This window comes from Anguilla rostrata, chromosome 4 (genome assembly GCF_018555375.3).
Source record: "Anguilla rostrata isolate EN2019 chromosome 4, ASM1855537v3, whole genome shotgun sequence".
In the NCBI taxonomy this organism is placed as follows: Eukaryota; Metazoa; Chordata; class Actinopteri; order Anguilliformes; family Anguillidae; genus Anguilla; species Anguilla rostrata.
In genome coordinates, this window is record NC_057936.1 from 65934966 (window position 1) to 65959042 (window position 24077).

At 48.9% G+C, this 24077-nt stretch overlaps 3 protein-coding genes across 7 annotated transcripts; 2 read left to right on the plus strand and 1 right to left on the minus strand.

Moving 5' to 3' along the window:
- The first annotated feature begins 989 nt into the window (after nucleotides 1-989).
- Nucleotides 990-6832, plus strand: LOC135254199 (leucine-rich repeat-containing protein 24-like). The gene is given in 6 exon segments (XM_064334222.1): nucleotides 990-1583; nucleotides 3044-3236; nucleotides 3637-3915; nucleotides 4400-4568; nucleotides 4898-5721; nucleotides 5723-6832. Coding segments are annotated over 6 exon segments (1881 nt in total). The 5' UTR covers nucleotides 990-1476; the 3' UTR covers nucleotides 6032-6832.
- A 444-nt stretch (nucleotides 6833-7276) lies between these two features.
- LOC135254197 (mucin-2-like) lies at nucleotides 7277-16506 on the minus strand. 2 transcript variants are annotated; one of them, XM_064334221.1, is made up of 9 exons: nucleotides 16277-16506; nucleotides 13499-13828; nucleotides 13029-13148; nucleotides 11896-12225; nucleotides 10696-11494; nucleotides 8675-8769; nucleotides 8471-8520; nucleotides 8016-8130; nucleotides 7277-7829 (listed from the first exon to the last, which is right to left on the minus strand). In XM_064334221.1, exons 1-8 carry the CDS (start codon nucleotides 16320-16322, stop codon nucleotides 8047-8049), a joined length of 1854 nt encoding a protein of 617 aa, XP_064190291.1. In that variant the 5' UTR covers nucleotides 16323-16506; the 3' UTR covers nucleotides 7277-7829; nucleotides 8016-8046. The 2 variants fall into 2 exon arrangements, with proteins under 2 accessions (XP_064190291.1, XP_064190290.1); XM_064334220.1 differs by having other exon boundaries at nucleotides 13029-13190; nucleotides 16277-16503.
- Nucleotides 16507-18382: 1876 nt separating this feature from the next.
- On the plus strand, nucleotides 18383-23865 carry LOC135254224 (zinc finger protein 501-like). Of its 4 annotated transcripts, none has more exons than XR_010329781.1 (4): nucleotides 18383-18646; nucleotides 19199-19268; nucleotides 19959-23326; nucleotides 23376-23865. XR_010329781.1 is itself a non-coding variant. In XM_064334344.1 (3 exons), exon 3 carries the CDS (start codon nucleotides 20264-20266, stop codon nucleotides 21698-21700), a length of 1437 nt encoding a protein of 478 aa, XP_064190414.1. In that variant the 5' UTR covers nucleotides 18383-18646; nucleotides 19199-19268; nucleotides 19959-20263; the 3' UTR covers nucleotides 21701-23865. The 4 variants fall into 4 exon arrangements, 2 of the variants coding, with proteins under 2 accessions (XP_064190414.1, XP_064190415.1); XR_010329782.1 differs by having other exon boundaries at nucleotides 19959-22400; nucleotides 23395-23865; XM_064334344.1 differs by having other exon boundaries at nucleotides 19959-23865.
- Nucleotides 23866-24077: the final 212 nt, after the last annotated feature.

Consider the following 24077-nt stretch of genomic DNA (forward strand, 5'->3'; position numbering starts at 1 on the left):
TTATACATATTTATCTCCTGCCTAAAAAAACATATTTTATCTGGTGTTTTGCTGCCAATAGTAATAACGTGCTATGACAAATAGGTATTGCACATAGGCATTTTGATTTGAGCGGGTTGGCTGACTGCTTTATTGATTGGGATGTTGAAATTGTGTAGTAAAATAAAATGTATTTTATAAATGAACGCACAAAAGGATCAAAAACCTCTGACAAAACTGAAGGAACAGTGAAGGTGTGGCAATGGGTGAAGCTTTCATCAACATTGTATCAGATGAAGGCTATTGGCTGTCGGCAGCCGAAAAGCACAGTGGTTGGTTCAAACCCCTAAGTCACTTACAGCATGTTGAAGCTCCACCCACTTTTGTTCATGTGAAGGCACACAGTGCAACCTGAGGCCAGAAGGGGAGGAAGTGAGGGCAGAGCCCGGGGTTGCGGGTTTGAATCCATCGATCCACCTCATGCTTTGCCTCTGTCCTCCCAATGAAACCCAGCTAGCTGTATTACAAATATTTTTAGGGGTACAACATCAGCTGAGTACAAATAATGTTTTTTTTTTTCCTTCTTCTGTATTTCGCAGACACTCTTATCCTGAGGAACTTACAAAATGTACATTATGCTTTCCATATAAACAGCTGTATACTTACCTATCCCCCTCACGGGTGCAACGACAGCGCCCTCCAGTGGATTTGCTAACCACTACACAGCACTCCACATGTGCATATTTTACAGTATATCTCATATTTGTCATTACATATTTTGACATGCAAAAACTTGAAAAGAAAAAAAAAACGACAAATGAGCACGAACATTCTGCTATTTTTTTACGTTGTGACACTTCTGGATATAGTCCCAGACTTCGACCTGTTTCACCCACAGAACTACTGTCTATGCTGGCTCGCAAATGCAGGACAGTGAGTACTAATGTCACCACAGCACGTCAACGGTTAAAAAAACACAATTATCATTCCCGAGGGGAGGGGGGGGGCGCTTTAAAAGATTAGAGATTAATCTCCACTCTACCCTTAACGACTCTAAAATAACAAAGGGATCCAGCCACATTATGCCTGAGATAGGGAGAGAGAGAGAGAGAGAGAGAGAGAGAGAGTAACACGAAGTAGGGCGATATACAGAAAGATAGAATGACATAATGAAAAAGCTTAAGAACGCAGACCAAAGAAGAAGCGATAGAACAGTAGCTATGAATTCGCTGGACTACGCGTCTGTTCACGGTCATTTACAGGATAGCCGTGGCCTATTTTCATAACGCGCTGCATTATGTATTATTTACGAACGAGACGCGGCCCCGCCGAACCTTCCCTCGTGTCTCTCCCTCTCTCTCTGGTTCGCTGTTACAGGATGGAGCTGTGACGGTTATTTATCAGCACTCCTGGAGAATGCGAAGAGCCTCGCTTTTTTTCTTCTTTTTTGTTTTTTGTTGAATTCATAAAATAGAAAAAAGAACCTGTGATCTCTGCATGTTCTTATCGCGGACTTTCAGTGCAACCATTACAAGGGAGGGAGCTGCTGCGACCGACGCGCATTTCGCCAAGACTGCGCTCTGCGTTTGCCGAATACATGACAGGTAAATGCAGCCCCAAATGGGCTAAGCTAATGTTCTGTTAATTAATAGCCATGGTCTTGCTTATGAAGACAATGCGCATTGACTGGTTTCAAGGCCGAAATTCTTAAATGCATCGTGCTGACTTAAACGCAGCTTTGGATTGACCGTTACTTCAATGCCATTGATAACGTAACCACGGCTTGCCAGAGCACGCGAAAACGCGCTCTTATCGACAGGTCTGTCGACTGCTAAATGAATGCATAAGGGGGAAAAAATACTGTAATGGCATTACGTACGAGATGAAACGTTCGTGTTTGATGCCCGAATTTAAATGGCACGAGGTGTTCAAGTTAGCAAGGCCAATAATAGGGAAGGATCAAACAGCAGCGCTGAGGATGATGATGATGAAGATTATGATGATGATTGACCTAGAGCCCTGCCTTGGGCGCACGTGTTAATTTGCGGAGCCTTGGTTGTTCTCATTAATTACACGTGTACAGTGTAGAAGGGGACGCGTTTCGTATTGTTTACTAATGCACCCACACACGCTTAACTCTTTAACTGAACAGTGAATTCACAGAGGAAAACCAGGGGTAGTTTATTTAATAATTATAACTCATTATTTACTCTCACGTAGGGCTCTTCTTGGTATGGAGGCTATTGGTTTTAAATCTAAAATAAATTATAATGGAGTTTTGTTCTCGATGGTCAGGAACTGTGCAGTTTTTCTGTCTTCAAATAATGTTCAGCATATAAGTGAGGGATTCGAGACCACATCTATGACGTCACATTGAGGCGGAAATCGATGCGGAGTTATTCGGAGCGAAGTTATTTTGGGGAAGAACGAAAAAAACACTTCCATTTAAAAAAAAAATGATGAATCATCCAATTAACACTATAACAGTTGTGTTACAGTTCAATTCCAGTTCATTCACTTCCAATGACAGCGATGTGACAGTCAGTGCTACAAGCAATCAATTGCTGCTGCTGTGAAAAATTCGTAGGTGCTTTAGCTTCAGATGGGATCTGTGAATTGATTAATAATGTCTGTTACATTAGAGTGCTGGGGAGGTGAATGTGTCCTTCATTATTTATCCTCTAGGAGGCGACGGCTGCAAAGCATTTGAGATGAGGGTCTCGAGCTGAGATGCAGTGAGCTGGTAGTGATGTTGGTGACTGTATCTCGCTCTTTCATTCTCTCTCCCTCTCTGCAGGGGTAGTAGAGTGCAGTACTGATGGTCTCTCTCTGCAGGGGTAGCAGAGTGCTGGTAGTAATGGTCTCTTTCTCTCTCTCTCTCTCTCTCTCTGCAGGGGTAGTAGAGTGCTGGTAGTGATGGTCTCTCTCTCTGCAGGGGTAGTAGAGTGCTGGTAGTGATGGTCTCTCTCTCTCTCTGCAGGGGTAGTAGAGTGCTGGTAGTGATGGTCTCTCTCTCTCTGCAGGGGTAGTAGAGTGCTGGTAGTGATGGTCTCTCTCTCTGCAGGGGTAGTAGAGTGCTGGTAGTGATGTCGGTGACGGGGCAGCTGCAGCTCTTCCTGTGTGCGGTGGCCCTGCTGTTGCCCCAGACTCTCCCTGCGTTGGGCTGCCCCTCCGGGTGTCGCTGCTACAGCCTGACTGTGGAGTGCGGCTCCATGGGCCTGCAGGAGGTCCCGCCCCATGCCCCACCCACCACTCAGGTTTGTGCCCTGTCACACATCCCAGTTACGGTGCTCCTCCAATCAGAGCAAAGGTCCCGCCCCATGCCCCACCCACCACTCAGGTTTGTGCCCTGTCACACATCCCAGTTACGGTGCTCCTCCAATCAGAGCAAAGGTCCTTCCCCATGCCCCACCCACCACTCAGGTTTGTGCCCTGTCACACATCCCAGTTACGGTGCTCCTCCAATCAGAGCAAAGGTCCCTCCCCATGCCCCACCCACCACTCAGGTTTGTGCCCTGTCACCCATCCCAGTTACGATGCTCCTCCAATCAGAGTATGTATGCGTGTGTCTGTGCTTGTGTGTGTGTGTGTGTGTGTGTGTGCGTGTGTGTGCGTACGCGTGTGTGTGTGTGTGTGTGCTTCTTGTCTCCCCCACAGACCTTCTTCCTCCAGGATAACTCCATCGGTCAGATCCGGCTGCAGGACCTGACCCGCCTGGGCCAGCTGCACTACCTGTACCTGCAGAACAACAGCATCTCGGCCCTGGAACCCGGGGCCTTCCGCAGCCAGGCCCAGCTGCTGGAGCTGGCGCTCAACGGGAACCGCATCCACCTGCTCTCCGCCCAGATCTTCCAGGGCCTGGAGCACCTGCGCATCCTGTACCTGTCCGGCAACCAGATCACCCGCCTGCAGGACCACACCTTCCGCTGCCTGCAGGTCCGCCAGTCCGCCACCGGGGGGCAACAGCGTGCATACCAAACCTGGGTCAAATGACTGGGTTGCGTCTTTCCTGCGTCTTACCTACAGTTCTAAAAGAAGCATCTTCTTGCCAGCGTTATAGACCATACATAGAAGTGTGTGTGTGTAATTAAAGGGGAGGTGTGTAAATAAAGTGAGGTGTGTAATTAAAGTGGAGGTGTGTAATTAAAGGGGAGGTGTGTAATTAAAGTGGAGGTGTATAATTAAAGTGGAGGTGTGTAATTAAAGGGGAGGTGTGTAATTAAAGTGGAAATGCGTAATTAAAGGGGAGGTGTGTAATTAAAGGGGAGGTGCGTAATTTAAGGGGAAATGCGTAATTAAAGGGGAGGTGTATAATTAAAGGGGAGGTGTATAATTAAAGGGGAGGTGTATAATTAAAGTGGAGGTGTATAATTAAAGGGGAGGTGTGTAATTAAAGGGGAGGTGTGTCATCACCCCACAGCGCCTGCAGGAGCTCCACCTGCAGGAGAACAGTGTGGAGGTGGTGGGGGAGCAGGCTCTAGTGGGGCTGTCCTCGCTGGCCCTGCTGGACCTCAGCCGAAACAACCTGCGCACCCTCCACCAGGCCTCGCTGCGCCCCTTAGTCAGCCTGCAGGTGCTGCGTGTGACAGGTAGGGGGAGCTGCTGGCCATGCGTGGATCTCCCTCACTGACAAACACACGTCATACTTCAGTTTAAATTCGTTTTCTACATGTTTAATTTCTACATTTTTATTTCTCAGTCTGTATCGCTGACAAATTCTTTTTTTAATACTTTGATCTCCTCTGCCTCTCCTCCTCCCTCCCTCCTTCCTCTCCCCCTCCCTCCCTCCTCCTCCTCCCTCTCCCTCCCTCCCTTCCTCCCTTCCTCCCTCCCCTCCTCCCCTCCCTCCCTCCTGTCCTCCTCCCCTCCCTCCCTCCCTCCCCTCCCCCTCCCTCCCTCCCCTCCCCCCCCCGCGCAGAGAACCCCTGGCGCTGTGACTGCGCTCTGCACTGGCTGCGCAGCTGGATCGGCAGCGAGGGCCAGCGGCTGCTCAGCTGGGCGGGGCGTCGGCTGGTGTGCGCGGCGCCCCCCCGCCTGTGGCAGCGCCGCCTGGTGGAGGTGCCGGGGAACAGCCTGGTGTGCATCCCGCCGGTGGTGAGGCTGGAGCCGCGGCGGCTGGCCCTGCGGCCCGGGTCCGACCTGCGGGTGTCCTGCCACGCCTCGGGGTACCCCCAGCCCCAGGTCACCTGGAGGAAGGGCTCCTGGGGCGAGGCGGGGCGCGGCCCGGGGCGGCCGGAGGACGGGGCGGGGCCGGCGGGGGTGGCAGGGGCGGCGGGGGCGGGGACCCCGGCCCGGGGGGCGGCGCCGGGCGCGGGACAGGCGGAGGGAGAGGGCGGGGAGCGTTTCGACCCGGACACGGGCAGCGGGATGCTGTTCCTTAGCAACGTGACGGCGGCGCACGCCGGCCCTTACGAGTGCGAGGCCCGCAACCCCGGGGGCGTGGCCCGCGTGACCTTTCACCTCTCCGTCAACACCTCGTCCCAGCCTTCCTCCTCCTCCTCCTCCTCCTCTTCCTCCTCCTCCGTCTGGCGCTCGCGGGGGCGGTACTCGTACCCGGGCGGGGCCGTGAGCCGGGAGCCGCTGCACACGCCGGGCAGCATGGACTTCCGCGCCCTGGGCCCCGCCACGCAGGCCGCCATCGCGGCGGGCATCGCCCTGCTGGCGCTCACCGCCCTGCTGCTGCTCGCCATGATCTACGGCCGCCGCCGCCGCCGCCTGAAGAAGAGCCCGGAGGAGGGCGAGGGGGGGGGGGGGGGGCGGCGGCGGCGGCGTCCTGTACGTCAACGACTACTCGGACGGGCCCACCACCTTCGCCCAGCTGGAGGAGTACCGCGACGGCCGCGGCCACGAGATGTACGTCCTGGACCGAGGCACGGCCGTCTGCCCGGCCTCCGGCCAGCGGGGGGCGCCCTCCCGGTCTCCGTCGCCCCCCGCCGAGCCCCCGCAGAGGCGGGCGGAGGGGGACGGAGGGGAGGCGGAGCCCGCGGAGGCCCTCTTCCTAAATCAGAGCCTGCTGTTCGACACGCAGATCGCCTACGAGATCCACTGCTGACCGGGAGAGACTGCGCCCTCTTCTGGCCACTGCCGGCGCCGCTTCACCTGCTTCCGTGGAGCCAAGTTTTCGCTCTTCTGACCGAGGAGACATGAATGCAGCACGACTCGTTCCGTGTCACTCACACAGGCCTGGGGGTGGGGCTTATTGACAATATGGCTGTCCAGGACAGCCACATTCCTGTTGCATACGTTTCTTAATGTAAGAGACCATGCAGCCGTGCCTATTCATTTCACTGTGACTGAGGCCAGGAAATTCAAAGACTTGGGCATGTTTTTGTAGGGGGTGGGTTATGGGAGGGGGGCGGGGGGGGGCATGGTGGTACATGTGTGTGTGCTATGTTCTGTGTTGGAGGCCAGGAGAGCCACACTCAGGAAAGACGTCAGGAATAACAGGGAGAAGCTGGATGTGCTACTCAATTTACTGTGACCTTGCTCATTATAGCTCTTTCCCACTGTAGAGCTGAACCAGGTTGTTTCACCTATAGCCCTTTCCCACTGTAGAGCTGAACCAGGCTGGCTCATTATAGCCCTTTCCCACTGTAGAGCTGAACCAGGCTGGTTCACCTATAGCCCTTTCCCACTGTAGAGCTGAACCAGGCTGGTTCACCTATAGCCCTTTCCCACTGTAGAGCTGAACCAGGCTGGTTCACCTATAGCCCTTTCCCACTGTAGAGCTGAACCAGGCTGGTTCACCTATAGCCCTTTCCCACTGTAGAGCTGAACCAGTCTGGTTCACCTATAGCCCTTTCCCACTGTAGAGCTGAACCAGGCTGGCTCATTATAGCCCTTTCCCACTGTAGAGCTGACCAGGCTGGCCTATAGCCCTTTCCACGTAGAGCTGAACCAGGCTGGTTCACCTATAGCCCTTTCCCACTGTAGAGCTGAACCAGGCTGGTTCACCTATAGCCCTTTCCCACTGTAGAGCTGAACCAGGCTGGCTCATTATAGCCCTTTCCCACTGTAGAGCTGAACCAGGCTGGCTCATTATAGCTCTTTCCCACTGTAGAGCTGAACCAGGCTGGTTCACCTATAGCCCTTTTTTCAGCTCTCCCTGGGCAGTGAATGTTGTTACAGCATGGTATTAGAAAGACTACCTCTAGCTCAAACAAAGAAATGACTGAACCGTTATTTTTCGGAAGACAACTCATCCCAAGAGGGGAATTCCTGAAGATCCACATTCTCAAAATCACACTCCTCCAAAGCCACTCCTTCTTGATTCTTCATTTTGGATGTTTTTAAAAAAAAAAAACATTTAGTATTAAATAAATATTAAATCAAAAATCTTGTTGCCGTGGAGCTGGAGAAGTCGGCGCTCGAGCCTTTCATTGGCCTGTCCCGTGATGTGAACTGTGACATCATCAGTGAGAATATCATGCAGAGGTCCGGCTTGACAGAAAAACTGTCACGGCTGAAGTCCAACTTGGGATTGTGTTGGTTATTTCATATACTGTATAAACTCCTGCTGCTGGCATTATTATTTTTTAAATAAATTATACAGAAATGTTTATTTTATTTTGTTTTATTTTATTTTACATGTTAATATATAAACAGAGGTTCCATATGAATTTGGAACTGATCTGATTTTTAAATTCAGACATCATCCTGCTTGGCATTCCTTCAAGTGTTTCTTGTCCATTCTGATCTTGATGTTTCTTCAATGTGCCAAATGGGTTTTGTTGGTTTTCAAGCCTGAGTGTCAGTGCTGCTGTTGGTTTGGCATGCGCAAAATAAAATGGAATCGTGGGGACAGGGGCGATTGGTTTGTGGTCACGTCATCTTGGTCTGAAGTAGACTTCCTGAGGGAACGTGAGAATGTGAAATCAAGACAGAAAGTGTGAGAGTTTGCAACCCAGGTTTAAAAGAGGTTAAATTCATGTTTAAAGGATGCTAAATATGTTTTTATTTTAGGACTCTGTGCAAAATTATAAATACAAAGTAAATGTAATTTCACAGAAATGTTAAATATTAGCACGTTAGCTTACTTCAGCACGTTAGCACGTTAGCAGTGTGCTGTCAAAGCAGGTGTTCTCCCTGGGGCTCCCTGCTGAGGAACAGCGGGACGGGGCCTGTGAGGTCATTCTTGCTCTCCGTGTGGAGCTGACAGCGACAGAAAAAATCAAAGCAATCACAAAATTTAAACAAATGCAAAGTTTAATTTGTTGAGCGGCTGAACAGGCCGTCGTTTCTGGTCACAGGCCTATAGGGTAAACAGGGCGGGACACTCCCACTCCTAACTGTTTTTTTATAAAAATTAAATCTATAGATGCTAAAACGTCAAATCTAAATTTACTGAAATCTATTTGTTTAGCATTTTTTCTGAAATTAATAGATATGTACTGAAACGGACCAAGTGTACAAACAAAACAATAGTCCGATCGCCCTAGTAACAAAACATGATTCCCGACATTTATCAAAGGCATGGAAACAGAGAGCTTACCACGAGGTTGGACTCCAGTTCGTCCATCTCCCACCTGCTGTATGAGCTTTCTAAGAGAGACACAATAGCGATGCAGCAATGCAGCACAGAGGTTAGGGAACTGAGACTGTAACTCCAAGGCTGTCGGAGTGGAGGTGGATCGCTGCTGTTGTTGTGCCTTTGAGCACGGACACACAGAGAGGTGAGGCAGGGAGGCCTACTCACCACGCCGCCTCCACGTCTTCCATGTCACCATGGCAACTGTCGCCACCAACAACAGGACCCCGCAGGCAACCAGAAGAGACTGCCACCAGCGTAAGCTGAAATAAAGGGGATGAGGAGGATTGTAAAACTACAGACAGTAGCACATCTACAGTAAGCACAGCAGAACTACAGACAGTAGCACATCTACAGTAAACACAGCAGAACTACAGACAGTAGCACATCTACAGTAAGCACAGCAGAACTACAGACAGTAGCACATCTACAGTAAGCACAGCAGAACTACAGACAGTAGCACATCTACAGTAAGCACAGCAGAACTACAGACAGTAGCACATCTGCAGTAAGAACAGCAGAACTACAGACAGTAGCACATCTACAGTAAACACAGCAGAACTACAGACAGTAGCACATCTACAGTAAGCACAGCAGAACTACAGACAGTAGCACATCTACAGTAAACACAGCAGAACTACAGACAGTAGGACATCTACAGTAAGCACAGCAGAACTGCAGACAGTAGCACATCTACAGTAAGCACAGCAGAACTACAGACAGTAGCACATCTACAGTAAACACAGCAGAACTACAGACAGTAACACATCTACAGTAAGCACAGCAGAACTACAGACAGTAGCACATCTACAGTAAACACAGCAGAACTACAGACAGTAACACATCTACAGTAAGCACAGCAGAACTACAGCCTGTAGCACATCTACAGTAAGCACAGCAGAACTACAGACAGTAACACATCTACAGTAAGCACAGCAGAACTACAGACAGTAGCACATCTACAGTAAACACAGCAGAACTACAGACAGTAACACATCTACAGTAAGCACAGCAGAACTACAGACAGTAGCACATCTACAGTAAACACAGCAGAACTACAGACAGTAACACATCTACAGTAAGCACAGCAGAACTACAGACAGTAGCACATCTACAGTAAGCACAGCAGAACTACAGACAGTAACACATCTACAGTAAGCACAGCAGAACTACAGACAGTAGCACATCTACAGTAAGCACAGCAGAACTACAGACAGTAGCACATCTACAGTAAGCACAGCAGAACTACAGACAGTAACACATCTACAGTAAGCACAGCAGAACTACAGACAGTAGCACATCTACAGTAAACACAGCAGAACTACAGACAGTAACACATCTACAGTAAGCACAGCAGAACTACAGACAGTAGCACATCTACAGTAAGCACAGCAGAACTACAGACAGTAACACATCTACAGTAAGCACAGCAGAACTACAGACAGTAGCACATCTACAGTAAGCACAGCAGAACTACAGACAGTAGCACATCTACAGTAAACACAGCAGAACTACAGACAGTAACACATCTACAGTAAACACAGCAGAACTACAGACAGTAATACATCTACAGTAAGCACAGCAGAACTACAGACAGTAGCACATCTACAGTAAACACAGCAGAACTACAGACAGTAGCACATCTACAGTAAGCACAGCAGAACTACAGACAGTAGCACATCTACAGTAAGCACAGCAGAACTACAGACAGTAGCACATCTAAGTACTGCAAAACTACAGACAACAGCAAATTTAAGCATGGCAAAACTACAGATGCCAATAAAACTAAGCACAGCAAAATTACTGACTCTAGCAAATATAAGCACAGCAGAACTACAGACACTGGTAAATGTAAAGTCATTAGTGGTGATAAGATTGAGGATGTCAAAGAAGAGGAGAAGAACAGGTGAACAGGTGGCCGGTTACTTGATTTGAATTAGCATTTGTGGAGCAAGATGGTGATGACGATAGCGTTGATGAAGTCAGCGGTGATGAATGAATTAATGAATGAATTAATGAATGAATCACTGCATTTATACAGCACTTTTCCAAACTCTCAAAAAGTGCTTAAAGGGTGATGATGAAGATAATAATGTTATTACACTGATAATAATGGTGATGATGATTATGATCAGTACGCTAGTGTTGATGGTGAGGATGATGGTGGTGATGAAGATGACGAAGAGCACCTGTGTTGCCCCAGGCTCTGGGGGTCGGCTCTGTTGAGAACGGCTCGGGACGCGGGTGCCGAAGGCGTGGCAGGCGGACCAGGACGGGCTGGGGAGCGGGCACGTTTCGGCCAGGCAGAGGGAGGGGCCATAGACGTCACCGCAAAGAGAGTCCCGAGTCCAGCTGTTGTTTTCAGGGTGGGGGGCGTTGCTGTGGGTGGAGATGTTGTTTTCAGGGTGGGGGACGTTGCTGTGGGTGGAGGTGTTGTTTTCAGGGTGGGGGGCGTTGCTGTGGGTGGAGACGTTGTTTTCAGGGTGGGGGGCGTTGCTGTGGGTGGAGACGTTGTTTTCAGGGTGGGGGGCGTTTCTGTGGGTGGAGACATTTTCAGGGCGGAGTGCGTTGCTGTGGGTGGAGACGTTGTTTTCAGGGTGGGGGGCGTTGCTTTGGGTGGAGGTGTTGTTTTCAGGGTGGGGGGCGTTGCTGTGGGTGGAAACGTTTTCAGGGTGGCGTGTGTTGCTGTGGGTGGAGACGTTGTTTTCAGGGTGGAGTGCGTTGCTGTGGGTGGAGGTGTTGTTTTCAGGGTGGGGGGCATTGCTGTGGGTGGAGGTGTTGTTTTCAGGTTGGGGGGCATTGCTGTGGGTGGAGAACTTGGTGCAGACAGACTGACAGGTGGTGTTGTAGATGAAGGAGCTGACGGAGACAGCGCCGGTGACCAGGCAGAACGAGCTGAGGGTGGAGGTGATGTGCAGTCTACGCAGCGTCCTGCAGAGGGCGGTGTTGCTATGGAGACTGCTGCTCGGGGGGTCATCGGGGGCAACGCTGCAGTAGAAAAGCAGAAGTCAAAGAGTGTGTGTGTGTGTGTGTGTGTGCATGTCTGTGGGTTGGTGTGTGTGTCAGTGTGTGTGTGCATGTCTGAGTGTTGGTGTGTGTGTGTGTGTGTATGTGCATGTGTGTGTATATGTGTGAGTGTCAGTGTGTGTGTGTGTGTGCATGTGTGTGTATGTGTGAGTGTCAGTGTGTGTGTGTGCGTGTGCATGTCTGCGTGTTGGTGTGTATGTGCATGTGTGTGTGTCGGTGTGTGTGTGTGTGTGTAGGTGTGTGTGTTTGTCTTTGTGTGTACTGCATGTGTGTGTGTGTGTGTGTGTGTATATGTGTGAGTCAGTGTGTGTGTGTGTGTGTGTGTGTGTGTGTGTGCGCGCACAACTCTGACAGCAGCTCACCTCTGGTGACTGACAGGAACACTCCTGCCCTGGCGTCAGGTGTGTCGATGCCTTTGATCTTCACGCCGCACCAGTACTTGTTGGTGTCCCAGAGCTGCAGGTTGGTCATGTTGACGGTGAAGACCTGCTGGGCGGGGTCGTCTGTGATTGACAGGCCTGCCCTGCCCTGTGGAGAGTCCGTGCGCTGCAGCACGATGCAGGTGGGCCAGAGCACGCCCCTGCACCAGTACTTCACGCTGTCTTTGTACTGCTGAGCGTAGCGGCATGGGATGGAGACCGAGCCCCCTTTCTGCGCAGACACCCTGCCCTGCGTCCACACGCTGGCACTGCCTGCGCACACAGCACACGCTTCCGTCACACGCCTCTTCATTTACACAGTCATCTGTGCTAATGTTACTTTTAGCCCTGTTTTCTCCCCGTCGGCAATGCACAGGTTGTCGATTCGGGGGAGTGCACACGAGCACGCACTCTCCTCCAAAACAGTCAGTGTCAAAGTGCTGCTTCTTTTCACTGCACAGTCATCAGGTAAGTTGAAAAAGGTGTGTGTGTGTGTGTGAGACTGTGTGAGTGAAGAGGGTGTAGAGCATTAGTACAGGTGGAGTAGCTTGGTGGAGGGTGTAGAGCATTAGTGCAGGTGGAGTAGCTAGGTGGAGGGTGTAGAGCCTTAGCACAGGTGGAGTAGGTGAGTTTAGAGCTTAGCATGTGGAGTAGCTTGTGGAGGTGTAGAGCTTAGTACGGTGGAGTGCTGGTGAGGGTGGAGGCCTTAGCACAGGTGGAGTACTGGTGGAGGGTTAAGCATTAGCACTGTGGAGTAGCTTGGTGGAGGGTGTAGAGCATTAGTACAGGTGGAGTAGCTGGGTGGAGGGTGTAGAGCATTAGTACAGGTGGAGTAGCTGGGTGGAGGGTGTAGAGCATTAGTACAGGTGGAGTAGCTGGGTGGAGGGTGTAGAGCATTAGTACAGGTGGAGTAGCTGGGTGGAGGGTGTAGAGCATTAGTACAGGTGGAGTAGCTGGGTGGAGGGTGTAGAGCATTAGTACAGGTGGAGTAGCTGGGTGGAGGGTGTAGAGCATTAGTACAGGTGGAGTAGCTGGGTGGAGGGTGTAGAGCATTAGTACAGGTGGAGTAGCTGTACCTTTGGGAGAGGAGACTGATGCTGAGAGTGTCTTTCCTGTAGGCAGCGCGGAGGGTGGAGTTCCTGGTGGAGGAGTTCCTGTAGGCAGCACGGAGGGTGGAGTTCCTGGTGGAGGAGTTCCTGTAGGCAGCGCGGAGGGTGGAGTTCCTGGTGGAAGAGTTCCTGTACAGACGGAGGGTGAGTCCGTGAGGTCTGCGCAACAGAGGTAGTTGTGGTTCTGCAGACAGAAAGGTGTGTCATGTGGGCTGGGTCGGCCTGTGTGTGATGGTGTGTTCCCTGCTGTGAACAAAGAGTGTCACTGGTGCATGATGATGTGTGTCTGCATGTGTAGATGTGTTTCTGTGTGGGTTACGTGTGTGTGTATTGTGTGTGTGTCTGCATGTGTACGAGTGTGTTTGCGTGTGTGTTTGTCTTTGTGTGTGTGTATGTGTGTGTGTGTGTGCGCGCACACAGCTCTGACAGCAGCTCACCTCTGGTGACTGACAGGAACACTCCTGCCCTGGCGTCAGGTGTGTCGATGCCTTTGATCTTCACGGCGCACCAGTACTTGTTGGTGTCCCAGAGCTGCAGGTTGGTCATGGTGACGGTGAAGACCTGCTGGGCGGGGTCGTCTGTGATTGACAGGCCTGCCCTGCCCTGTGGAGAGTCCGTGCGCTGCAGCACGATGCAGGTGGGCCAGAGCACGCCCCTGCACCAGTACTTCACGCTGTCTTTATACTGCTGAGCGTAGTGGCACGGGATGGAGACCGAGCCCCCTTTCTGCGCAGACACCCTGCCCTGCGTCCACACGCTGGCACTGCCTGCACACACAGCACACGCTTCCGTCACACGCCTGTCCAACGTATCGCTTTGTCGTCATCATCATCATCATCATCATCATCACTACTATTATCCATCCATCCTGCATCTAACCTGCTTATTCCTGAGCAGGGTTGCGAGGGGGGGAGGTGCCAGAGCCTATCCCAGCATGCATTGGGCAAGAGGTGGGAATCCACCCTGGACAGTTTGTCATTCCATCGCAGGACACACACACACAGACCATTCACTCAGCATTCACTCACACACTCATGCCTAGGGGCAATTTAGAGTCTCCAATTAGCCTAACCTGCATGTCTTTGGACTGTGAGAGGAAACCAGAGTATCCGGAGGAAACCCACTCAGACACGGGGAGAACATGCAAACTCCCCACAGAGAGGCCCAAGCTGGGATTCCAACCCAGGACCTTGGATCCCTTGCTGAGAGGCAACACTGCAACCCAATGCACCACTGTGCTGTCCATTATTATTATTAATATTATTATTATAATTATTATTATTATTTATATTTTTAAAATGAATTTTATGCCTATTTTCCCCCTGAACTTGAGAGTGTTCAGCCTTCTTTGTGTGCTCCAGAGCGTGTAGACGAGCACGCCCTCCCCTCAGGACCACAAGGCTAAGCTGCTGCTGCAGTTCTCTCCTCGGTCCCCAGGGAAACGCACACACAGTCAGAGCCAGAGGAGAACGTGGGCCAGCACCTTACTGCGGGTCCCGCACTGACCAGCAGGGGCCGCTGGTGAGCTACCGGACACGGACATCCTGCCACTCAAGCAGCCAGCAGCGCCCATACTCCAGATTTGATATTAGACCACGATTGATGATTAATTTATTTATTAATGAAGCCGCACAGCTTCTCTCTTAGCAAACACACCTCAGTCACCCTTTCAGTGTACCGTCCACCTAATCCCACGCCACACACTTTTAGCCCACCACCGGAGGCGAGCCGAAACCACGCGTTTGTGTGTGCGCGTTTGCGCATATGTGTACCTTGACAACACAATTACAGTAGCCTTTTTTTTTTACTTTACAGGTTAAGTTCTGAATGTTAAATAAGTCGAATTAAGCTGTAAAGACACAAAAACTATCAACTGTCGACTTCTTCCATAGGCTTCCTCTTAAAATAGTGTTGAGTAGTCATTTTAATGAGGCAGTTATCACACGCACACGTATACATATATACATGCACAAATGCACGCACACACTTAGTGTTACGTTTCATATGTCCATTTTTTTTGGGAAAAAGGGGGAACTGCAAGTTCGACAGCGTCGAACGGCCGTCACCGTGCTGAAATAACAGCGCGTAACTTCGAAGCACTGAGAGCAGGAAGTTACGAAACAGCGCTACTGTTGCTCAACGTTAACAAAGACGCGGCGGCGAGGGCATGGACTTTCTTTCGTGTCCTTAATGTCCAGTTTTATTTCTGTATTTATGAATTTAATTTAAATACCATGCAATGAATAACTAAACCCACTAACAGGTACTAAACACGCATTTTTGGAGTTATATTCTGGATGCGGTGTTGGATGATTTTCTCAAGGTGAGTGAAGAGAGTGATGTAGAGAATATTGGCGCAGAATGCACCCGTTTCATTCGCTCTCAAACCGTCTCTTTCTGGTGGCACAGTGGAGACAATCTACGCCTGTAATGGGTGAGGTAAAAATTTTGGATCCTTGTTTCGGAAACAGGGCCAAAAGTTAGCCCTATTTTTTCCACATTATAAATGTACTAGTACATTTTTTCATTTTTGTTTTAGTATTAAACGTTCTCTTTAATATATATAATCATAATACATGCTCTTTATTTTATCTGTGAATTTGATTTGATTCACTACGAAGATGCTGTCTTTAGAATCTCCACAGTTACATCACAAAACATGTTACATTACATTATAGGCATTTAGCAGACACTCTTACCCAGATTGACTCATACAGATGTTGCATTTTAAAAAAATATACAGCCGGATATGCACAGGGTACATTAGGTTACATGACCAGCTCCTTAAAAATTATACCACCCTGTCATCCTAACACTTGTCACAAAATGACAGTAATACTTTAAAAATTTTAATCATTTTTACAGATGCTTTTATCCAGAGTGGCTTATACTGCTGATTCTTTTAACACATAATCCATTTACACAAAACATTTACTGAAGCAAATCAGGTAACCTTGAGCAGAGGTGTGATAGCATTGCACTATCTGGCGTTTGAACCTACAACTTTACCTTCAATCCCAGTACCATGACTAATATATATATATATATATATAAATATAGAATGTAAAAGGCACTGTATAAGCCTTTTAAAATAACAATAGGACCATAATAGCTTGTACGTTCCAAAAATGTTATTGAGGACATAAAGAATATGAAGCTGAAGAAGCAAACAGGTCATCAGCTGGATCTCGTATATCCGGCGAGACGAGGCTTACCTGGCAGACTGACGATGAAGAGGAGGAGGAAGAGGAGCGGGTCCATACGTGTGCTTCTGTGGGATTTACTCCGTAGACTGACTGTCACTTCCTGTTTGGGGGGGATACCAACTCGTCTCCGGGGGACGGCCACCTCCCGTCCCCAGTCTCTTGGTGATCACACACAGGTCCACTTTATCTGATGTACCCTAGAACACTTCAGCAGCACAGACATTAAAATAAACATTTTCATATGTGAAATACTTCCACCATTAACATATTCACACTTAATTAACTTTTCCATTAAATAAAAAAGACAATCAGTGAATACCAGAGTATCCTCTGTCTCTTAAATTCTGTGATGTGCATTGGGGTCTGTTAAATGCAGCTACCAGATGATTTTAAAAAATGTTATTAAATTTAATTTCCTGCACAGCAGCATGAGTACCCATGTTCAGAAACCGGTAGAGTTTTCAGTAGAGTTGTGAACCTCTGGCATTTCACTGCATGTTACATACCATTTAACACATTGCATATTGTCTAATAGCTTACATGTTACAGACTGTATAATGTGTGTTACATACCGTATAATGTGTGTTATTCAACCTGCAAGAATAAGAAAATACAGAGCAGTAAATAAAGTTTTAAATAATAAAATCTGTAATAAAAAATAAATAAAAAAAGGAATTTTGTATCGTGAAGCATGTAACTTTGCGACAGAGGATTAAAACTATTATTGAAAAAAAGGCGCATCCCTAGGATCATTTCCCATCTTCTACCGTCAGCAGCAGGAACATACTTATCAGCACTATTTTTATTTTTTTATTTAATTTTTCATTTTTTTAAATGTGGAGTTCAGATCTGGAAACCATTCTGAATAAAGACTGGAAAAAAAAAAAAAAAGGAGACAAGTGGAGCCAGGGTTTTTCCAAGGGGTTTCCTCAAATAAGGTTAAAAAGTTACCGATCAGTTATATAACTCATATTACATGTATTTTCGAATAATAATGTTTCACTTAAGAACAAAAACATAATCTAAGAGGGTTCTTTGGAATTGTTTTTATTTAAGAGTGGTATATGCTCAACTCAGGTGTGGATGGGATTTTCAGGTTTATGCAGATTTCACCATGTCCCATGTCCGAGCAGGCAAATCACTTGCAGTTGATCTGAATTCACTTATAAGGCTTAAGCTTATAACATTACAGCACCGTGAGTCTGACCAGGCTGCTCATAACCTTACTGTACTGTAAGAATAATCAGGCTGCTCATAATCTTATAGCACTGTGAGCCTGACCAGGCATCTCATAAATTTATAGTACTATGAGTCTGAGAAGGCTGCTCATCATAACCTTACAGTACTGTGGGTCTGAACAGATTTATAGTAAATGCAACCATTACATTATTTTTGTTTGTTTGTTTGCTTTATAGCACAGGGTCTTTAAAATATCAAAATCAAGAGACACCGACTGGCGGGGACAGACAAAAGGGAAGTTAACAGTGTGAAAACCTTACGCAATTAATTTATAGTTTACTAATGCTCATTTACCGTCTTTTTGTGAGTCACATTACGCAACGCGGCTTCCTATTTCCTGCGCTTATTTTCTTCATTGACGAATGTTGTGCAGTGTCAGCATTTGGTTCATATTCAGGTTCCAGTCCAGTTTCTGCTTGTTTTTGCTGCAACGATTCATTAAAAACATTGACTAGGCTAAATAATCTACATACCTTGTTCTCAAGCCTTTAACTGGCTACTCTTTGAAAAGAAACAATATCTGCAGACATTGCTTACCTCCAAGATTTTGAGTTTGACACCCAAGTCTGAAAAGGACCATCTAATCTTTTTTCTTCTTTTCTTTTTGAACAGTCCACTGGTGGACAATTGAACTAATTCCCAAATCGTTGGGTAGCTTTGGGTTCCCTAAATTACGACCCAAACGCATAACCTTCTTCATTTGCTGTCATACATAAATGTATATATAATCTACCATATGACATTATCTGAAAATTACTGGTAAAGCGTGCTCTGTTGGAACAAATGCAATTTATTTCGTATATACATATATATTTTCGGCATAAAAAAAACTATTTTAACTGTACTTTACTAAAAATAACCAGTAGTTTTCAGACGACCCCTTAAATTATGCATTTAAAGTTAATCGGCGATTTTGGTGGCCGATTAATATAAACGTTTGCTATATAATTGTCCAGTTGGCTATACATTAATGGCACGTCAAAAACAATAATGACTTGTATTGATAGTTTCGTATGTTAGTTTTCGTGGATTAGCAACGAAAAGGTGCATGTGAACGTTTGTGATGAGGAGAATATTCTGACGGGTAAAATAGTCTAGCTGAAGTGTGAGCCACAAAATATCAGACTGCGTCGAAACAGGGTAATTTTGTGAGTTTTTTTAAACATTACATTTGTACAATTTGCACATTTGTATTCCTTGTTAGCTAATTAGCTCGGGCAAAATGTATCTGTCTTGCGTTTCCTGTCACTTTAACAGCTAGTCTAGTTAGGCTGGAGTTAGTCTACAGTACTAGGTGGTGTAGTCTAGTGTTAGATAGCTCTAGCTAACTAGCTGTATGCCGTTGACTAACGTTAGGCTATCTACAGCTAGGTAACTGGCCGTATGTTAAAGGAAATAGCTAGTATCGCCATGCATTACTGATGCGAGCTGGCGACCTTCTGGTTTTATTTTCCATTTAGGCTACTTGGCAAACGTTAGACAGCCGCAGTAGCGTCTTTGGCGAAGGAGCAAAATTGTCTGTAATTTGGATTAGCCTAGCCTATATCTTTCTGCGCTAACGGGCTAGCATTCCGCAGCTCAGATAGGGCCATTCTAGCTGACGTCAGAACAGCACTCCCGAGGTAGCTGGTGGCTGAAGTCTGGTCACGATTGGAACTGTCGTCAGTCCTCATCAGTATTTTTCTCATTTAGGCCCCAGGGTAATTTACAATGGGGACAATCAGCAGAAGTCTTGGATGTCAAACTGAGCAATGACAAAACAGTAAGTAGGTACATGCAGATATAAATTCCACAGACTTATTCTTTGATTTAGCCATATTGGGCGTTACTTGTTTCAGTCTAATGCAGGGACTGCTAACGTTTCGCCGTTCAGCAGACGCTTTTGTATAGAAATATGCACGGATTAGGGTACATATGATCTATATTCAGGTGGATATTTTTACTTTAAGAAACTGAGTTTCAGGACCTTACTGAAGGGTACAACGACCGTGACCCAGATAGGAAGCGGACCGGTAATTTAATTTATCAGGTACAAGCCCAGTTCTGTAACTTGTGAGTTTACGCGCTCCACAAGAATTTGAACGTTTTTTGCTACGGCATCTAATTTCATTCAGTGAATTCACACCGTGGTGCTGTTCTATTAGTCTGAAGCGCGCTAAATCTACTGTGTCAACAGTCCAGTCCGCACCTCAAAACAGACTGATGACATTGAACAGTGGTTAACAGCTGCAATAGTTAATTAGCACACTTGCAAAATCATGTCTAACTGATGTGATTTAGTATGACTGAATATTTATAGTATAAATATTAAATAATTTTAGTGGTCCCAGTACATATGTTAGATGATGTGTCAAATGATGTATCGTCTGAAAGTATATCAGTTCTGAAATGCAGAAATTGAATCCGCTGTGTGCAATACTGGATCGATGACCGTGTGTTCTGTGTGTCCCAGCTCATGCAGGTGCTGAGTGCTGTTTCTGAGTGACAGCCGTGCGTGTGGAACTGGGAGGGGCCACAGACTGAGCCACCGGAGACGCTGTCACGGTTTCCACGGGAGACCACAGAGCGTGGGAACCGTGCTGGGGGACGCGTCCCGGGATGCAGAAGGCAGCCGAACGGTGGCGGGCGGATCCTTCCGGAACACGCAGCTCCCAGCGCCATACCGCCGCACCACACCCCCGGGGACTTCCTGTGTGAGCACCTGCCCTGAGACCCTAAGCCCCGCCCCCCCCCACTGCGTGTCTGGCTCGTTCCAAAATGGAGCACAGGGACGGAGTGCCCGTCATAACAGCCGGCGACATCAAAGTGGAGGCGGACGAATGTAGGCCGTTTCGCTTGGACGGTGCCGGCGAATGTGGCGACAGCGGCGAGAAGGCGGGCTGTGCGTCTCGCCGGCTTCGCCCAATCAAAGCCGAGGCCGGCCGGGCGGACGATTCCGCGCGCGGGAGGCGCTGCCGGGCCGCGGTGAAACCGGAGGCAGCCGAACCGGCCGACCGCGTGAAGCCCGAGAGGGCCCGGGCAGTGCATCCTGGGAAACTGAGTCCGTGCGACCCGGCGGGACGGAAGTGGCTCTGCCTGCAGTGCAACCGGACCTTCAGCAAGGAGAGGTTTCTGAAGACGCACTGGAAAGTTCACCTGGGAACGAGATTTCTGGCGAAAAGGAAACCGCACACTTGCGGCGAATGCAAGAAGAGCTTCACGCGTCTGGGGAACCTGACGGCGCACAAGCGCCTCCACGCGGGCGACAGGCCTTACCCCTGCGGGGAGTGCGACAAGCGTTTCAGTCGGCTGGGAAACCTAAAAACCCATCAGCGAGTTCACAAGGGCGAGAGACCGTACCGGTGCGTGGAGTGCGGAAGGCTCTTCAGCAACTTGGCACGCATGAGGGAACACAAGAGAATACATACGGGAGAAAAACCGCACACTTGCGCCGCGTGCGGCAAGAGTTTCAGACTCCCGGCACTGTTAAAGGAGCATGAGCGGATACACACGGGGGAGAAACCCCACTCTTGCCGTGACTGTGGGAAGCGCTTCAGGCAGCGGACGACTCTGAAACAGCACCGGCGGATTCATTCGGGAGAGAAACCGCTCGCTTGCGGCGAGTGTGGGAAGCGTTTCCGGCAGTCGGGAAGCTTACAGAATCACCGGACGACCCACAAGCTGGAGAAACCGCACCCTTGCGCGGACTGTGGGAAAAGCTTTAGTCGCGCTGGGAGCTTAAAGGAACACCGACGAGTGCACACGGGGGAGAAACCGTACTTCTGTTCTGAATGCGGAAACAGTTTCAGCCATTCGGGACACCTGAAACAACATCAGCTGATACACACGGGAGAGAAACCGTACTCTTGCTCCGAATGCGGAAGCAGCTTCAGAAAACTAGAGTACTTGAAAGAGCACAACAGACTTCACACGGGAGAGAAACCGTACACCTGCTCTGCGTGCGGGAAGAGTTTCAGGGTGTCGAAGAAGTACAAGGAGCACCAGCGCATTCACTCCGGGGAAAAACCGTACAGTTGCAAAGACTGCGGGAGGAGCTTCAGGCGGCTGGGACCCATGAAAGATCACCAGCAGATGCACACGGGAGAGAGACCGCACCGCTGCGCCGACTGTGGGCGGGGCTTCAGGCTAGCCCGGAGCCTGAGGCGACACCAGCGGGTTCACGCCAAGCAGCGCAAGCCTCGTTCTGGCGACTAGGTCAGTCCTGAGACGACGAGGCCTCGTACCCGGTGAAGACGCCCTGCAGCTTGTGCGAGGTGGAGACGCCCTGCAGCGTGTGCGCGGTGAAGACGCCCTGCAGCTTGTGCGAGGTGGAGACGCCCTGCAGCTTGTGCGAGGTGGAGACGCCCTGCAGCTTGTGCACGGTGAAGACGCCCTGCAGCTTGTGCACGGTGAAGACGCTGCTCCTGCTAGCTGTGTGTGGAGCGGCTGGGCTCACACAGCGCTGTAGTGCTTGTGTGTGTCCTTACGAGTGCATTTCTGCTCAGCTCAGATGTGCCTGGGGCCGGAGTCAGGCATGAGTCTGAGAGACTTTCATTCGTTTAGATGCTGGTAGGTCCAGGAGAATTTTCAAGAAAATTGTCATTTACCACCATGTAAAACTCATGTAATACGATAAGAAGTGTGTATATATATTTTGTCAATATTGGTGAAAGTGTTTGTTAGAAAATTAGAATTATTTTTTTATTTGCTGTATTTTACTAGGGTCTAAAGAGTTTTAAGTATTGTAGATGAAGCATTTGATTTGTCTGGTGCTGGCGCTGCTTTATGATTTATGATGCCGTTTGGGCCATTCTCAGTGGTAAATGAGCAGAGAGAAACGGCTTCCCTGGAGAAACGCGTGCTCTGGCTCACAGTCTGCTCTGGCCTCTCAGTGACGTACCTGTTGCATGAGCAGGTTTTCTCTGACGGATGAGCCTCTCAGTGACGTACCTGTTGCATGAGCAGGTATCTCTGACGGATGAGCCTCTCAGTGACGTACCTGTTGCATGAGCAGGTCATCTCTGACGGATGAGCCTCTCAGTGACGTACCTGTTGCATGAGCAGGTATCTCTGACGGATGAGCCTCTCAGTGACGTACCTGTTGCATGAGCAGGTTTTCTCTGACGGATGAGCCTCTCAGTGACGTACCTGTTGCATGAGCAGGTATCTCTGACGGATGAGCCTCTCAGTGACTCACCTGTTGCATGAGCAGGTTTTCTCTGTCCGAGGAGCCTCTCAGTGACGTACCTGTTGCATGAGCAGGTCATCTCTGACGGATGAGCCTCTCAGTGACTCACCTGTTGCATGAGCAGGTCATCTCTGACTGAGGAGCATCTGTGACGTACCTGTTGCGTGAGCAGGTCATCTCTGACGGATGAGCCTCTCAGTGACTCACCTGTTGCATGAGCAGGTCATCTCTGACGGATGAGCCTCTCAGTGACTCACCTGTTGCATGAGCAGGTCATCTCTGACGGATGAGCCTCTCAGTGAGGTACCTGTTGCGTGAGCAGGTCATCTCTGACGGATGAGCCTCTCAGTGACGTACCTGTTGCATGAGCAGGTTTTCTCTGACGGATGAGCCTCTCAGTGACGTACCTGTTGCATGAGCAGGTTTTCTCTGACGGATGAGCCTCTCAGTGACTCACCTGTTGCATGAGCAGGTTTTCTCTGACGGATGAGCCTCTCAGTGACGTACCTGTTGCATGAGCAGGTCATCTCTGACGGATGAGCCTCTCAGTGACGTACCTGTTGCATGAGCAGGTCATCTCTGACGGATGACCCTCTCAGTGACGTACCTGTTGCATGAGCAGGTCATCTCTGACGGATGAGCCTCTCAGTGACGTACCTGTTGCGTGAGCAGGTATCTCTGACGGATGAGCCTCTCAGTGAGGTACCTGTTGCGTGAGCAGGTCATCTCTGACCGAGGAGCAGTGTAGCCGCCATGGGGAGTACCGGTAAACAAGTTTGAGTTCTTATTTTTCGTGCGTTTCAGTTTCTGGCACGCTTGGAATGATGACAGGTATATATATAAAAAAAATAATAATAATAAATGAACAAAATTAGAGAGCTGTGGGGTCTGCCGGCTTTTGTGGTCACCTGAGAAACAACGACCAGTTTTAACTCAGGTGAGTGGTCCAGCGAAGTTTATGGAGTTGTCAAGAAAAACAAAAAAAAAACAAAACCAAAACTAAGGTAACTGGTTGGAACAAAAACCAGCACGTAGACTGGCCCTTCAGGACTGGAGTTGTGCACGCCTGTTATACAGCAATGCTGTTGCAGTTTGCCTTGTTTGGGATTGCGGAGTTTGTTAATCGACTGTAATGTGTTTCCAGTGTAAATTGTACTTTTTTTTTTACCGTATAATAAATAGTCTGCATTGATGGAGTGAAATCATTTGGCTGTTACCAGGCAGTGTGTAAAAGTATCGCAAGACACCGGTCTTCTCGCCGGTCCCCTGTTGGCGGAGCACAAGCACTGTGTGTGGGCTGTTGCAGTGGCTCCAGGTTTCCCGAACACCCAAAAGGGCAGGGTGGAGAATGGTTCTGTGAGAATGATCAAAGCGTGTCTCAGTGGTTTGGCCAGTGCGTTTTTT

Excerpts from the sequence above, each read along its gene's own strand:
- LOC135254224 (XM_064334344.1), top strand. The coding sequence starts at position 20,264 with ATGGAGCACAGGGACGGAGTGCCCGTCATAACAGCCGGCGACATCAAA.
- LOC135254197 (XM_064334220.1), bottom strand. The coding sequence starts at position 16,322 with ATGGACCCGCTCCTCTTCCTCCTCCTCTTCATCGTCAGTCTGCCAG. Across the intron at positions 11,495-11,895 it reads GTTCCTGTCAGTCACCAGAG|CGTTGCCCCCGATGACCCCC; the intron begins GTGAGCTGCTGT and ends TTTCTACTGCAG. Across the intron at positions 8,770-10,695 it reads CAGAGCCTGGGGCAACACAG|CTTACGCTGGTGGCAGTCTC; the intron begins GTGCTCTTCGTC and ends CCTTTATTTCAG.